The 2,658-nt window shown below is 40.2% G+C and overlaps 1 protein-coding gene across 1 annotated transcript; it reads left to right on the top strand.

Moving 5' to 3' along the window:
- LOC142554579 (uncharacterized) lies at positions 1-2,658 on the top strand. The gene is made up of 3 exons (XM_075665242.1): positions 1-340; positions 1,281-1,340; positions 1,959-2,658. The coding sequence occupies exon 3, from the start codon at positions 1,960-1,962 to the stop codon at positions 2,656-2,658; it is 699 nt and encodes a 232-aa protein (XP_075521357.1). The 5' UTR covers positions 1-340; positions 1,281-1,340; position 1,959.

The following is a 2,658-nucleotide window of genomic DNA, read 5'->3' as shown; positions in this document are numbered from 1 at the left end:
TTAAAGCTTAGTTCCTTGGAGTTTTGTTGTGTTTTGGAGTGGGTTTTTAAGCCTTGTGATTTCCCTGTAACTCCAGCTTGTTTTCTGAATTTATTCAGCTCGTGAACAGTAAATCCGACGAGTTTCCGGTGGGTTATCGCCTCGAGACCGCTAGCGACTAGAGTAAGCTTTGACCTTGTGAGTTCCTAGTCCGAAATTTCAGCTTCTAAGTGTGATAGTAGGCTGCCGAAATTTGGATTTTTACCCATTTCGATTTAAATTGTTTTCGTCGTTCGAATAGCGTTTTATTGACATATTTATTGGATAATTGTTGTAGGTTCGGTCATTGGAAATCTTCGAGGTATATTTTGGCGAGCCTATTAATTATGTCGAATCGTTTTGTATTATATTGAGAGATATTATAGTAGGATTGTTATCGTTGGAATTAATCTAAGGTTTATCGAGTTGATAATAGTTGGAATGTAAATAATGGTGAGTTGTGGAATTATTTGGCTTATTTTGTTATTCTAGGCTGAGGGAGTTTAGTTGATCATTCTTGAAGATCGTTTTCGTGATATAGGTATGTTACAGCTCGGTAACATACGACGGTAAAACATAAATTATGTTTAATTGTCATTCTGTGTTACATGGATCGTGTGTATGACTTGTTGGTTGTTGTAAATTGTTAAATGCCTTCGTTGTGATCTATGTTTATTATTATGACATATTATTGGCATTTAGCATCGGGCATACTGTTATGACATTCATGTTGAGCCCTATCGTTCTTGTTAGCCCATTGTTGATATCCGTTGTTATCTGGCACTGTTGTTTATCTCGGGATCATTGTGTGGCTGATAGGCCTATACACATGAGACCGTAGATGTGATTGAACAATCTCGTGGTTAGTGCAGCCTTTTGAGGTGAGCGCTGGGATTGTGTCATCTAGTTCGTTTTGTTGTGCCATCCTGTTATATCGTATCAGCTGTATGGAGGCCGAGTCAGGGGTGTTATTCAGCACAGCTTGGCATACCTCGCATACTTGGCAGGACGGTTTAGTTGCATGACGATGTAGCTCCCCTGTGTTGTTGCTCGAGCATTATTTCAGTTGTTATCGTACCGTTTGTTGGCTCCTGTTATACCGATTATTCGTTGAGCCTTTCATGCATTGCATATTACATTTCATTATATGATTATGCATGATTTATGTTATTGTTGTTATTGTTGGACTGCTTCATACCAGAATCCTAACCTCAGTTGTTTATTGGAGGGGCTGCTGTGGTTGCTATTGGGCACCATGGTAGATCTCCCTAGTCATTTTGCAGCATCAGGCCGAGGTTCCGCCAGTGGAGCTCGGGATTGAGGTTGGATTGCTTGGTTCTGTTCAGTGGAGTCTCCCAGTTAGTCTATATGTATGTCTTGAGTTTATTTCAGTCTTGTAATGTACTTTATTTGCCGGGGAGATGCCCCGTGTATCTATAGTAGTATTTGGTTGTTTTGTGATGTTCTGAGTCGACTCTGTGATATCCATGATCTGGTGAGTATTTGGTAAGTTCTAATTTCTGTTTAGTCCTGGCCAGTGCGGCTATAGGTTGTTTAACCTTGGTTTCGTGTTAATGATTCTAGTTAAAGTATATTTTGATATAAATTGCTGCTTGAGTTTTTCGTGATGTCCTACTTACGGGGAGGTCATGTCCGAAATTTTTCTAGGCCCTGAGGTCCTTTTTAAATTATTTTAAACCTTTTTCTGCTGCAGTTTTAAATCAAACCATTATTGTTTGATCATTAATTGTCGTTAGAGTAAATGGGCCTCACATCTTGGTATCAGAGCGTAAACTGGGATACGCTCGAACTAGAGTCTAGGACACTTGAGTCTTGGCACTAAAATGGTTGTTGCCTGTGTATGCTACTTGACAACATGCTTGTGTGATTATATGATTTGTTGGCTTCCATTTTAATTGTCTTGATGTTTTATTGTATAGAATGGAGGGAGGTGGAGAAATTCATGTTGATGATATTCCTCTAGCTCGAGGTCGAGGTCGTGGACGTGGTAGACCTCGTGTCCGTGTTGTTGATGATGCTTTTGTTGAGCAAGCTGTTGATCAGCTAGAGCAGCTTAGGATGGATGAATTAGTTGCGCGTTTCTATTCTATGCATCCACCTCGATTCAGTGGTTCAGAGGGAGCTGAGAAAGCTGAGTTATGGATTTCTGAGATTGAGAAATTGTTCGATTTGATTGAGTATCCTCCAGAGTGTCGATTGAGATTAGCTGTGCATCAAATGAAAGATCGTGCTAAAATGTGGTGGTCTACTACATTGATGACTTTAGATGCTCAGAGGATTGTTTCATTGTGGGATATATTCAAGCTGAAGTTTAAGAAGAGTTATTTTCCTCCATCATTCTACAGTTCTAAGGCTTCTGAGTTTCATAACTTGAAGCAGGGCGATATGTCAGTTGCGGATTATGCAGATACTTTTTATGGTATGCTGAGATATGCTCCTCATGTTGCTGCGAGTCAGGTTGCTGTCGTCGAAAGTTTCATTGAAGGATTGAACGATCATCTGCACCCTTTTGTTTCTACCGGTAAGCCACTGAATTATCTTGAAGCGGTGGAAATAGCAAAAAGGGCTGAAGCTAGTCTAAGAGGAGTGGCAATCGAGTTCCTACCCAACATCATCTGA

The sequence above is a fragment of the Primulina tabacum genome, chromosome 8 (assembly GCF_025594145.1).
Source record: "Primulina tabacum isolate GXHZ01 chromosome 8, ASM2559414v2, whole genome shotgun sequence".
Classification (NCBI taxonomy): domain Eukaryota; kingdom Viridiplantae; phylum Streptophyta; class Magnoliopsida; order Lamiales; family Gesneriaceae; genus Primulina; species Primulina tabacum.
This window is presented reverse-complemented; position numbering and strand designations above follow the sequence as displayed.

Coding starts and splice junctions, on each gene's coding strand:
- LOC142554579 (XM_075665242.1), top strand. CDS start 1,960: ATGGAGGGAGGTGGAGAAATTCATGTTGATGATATTCCTCTAGCTCGA.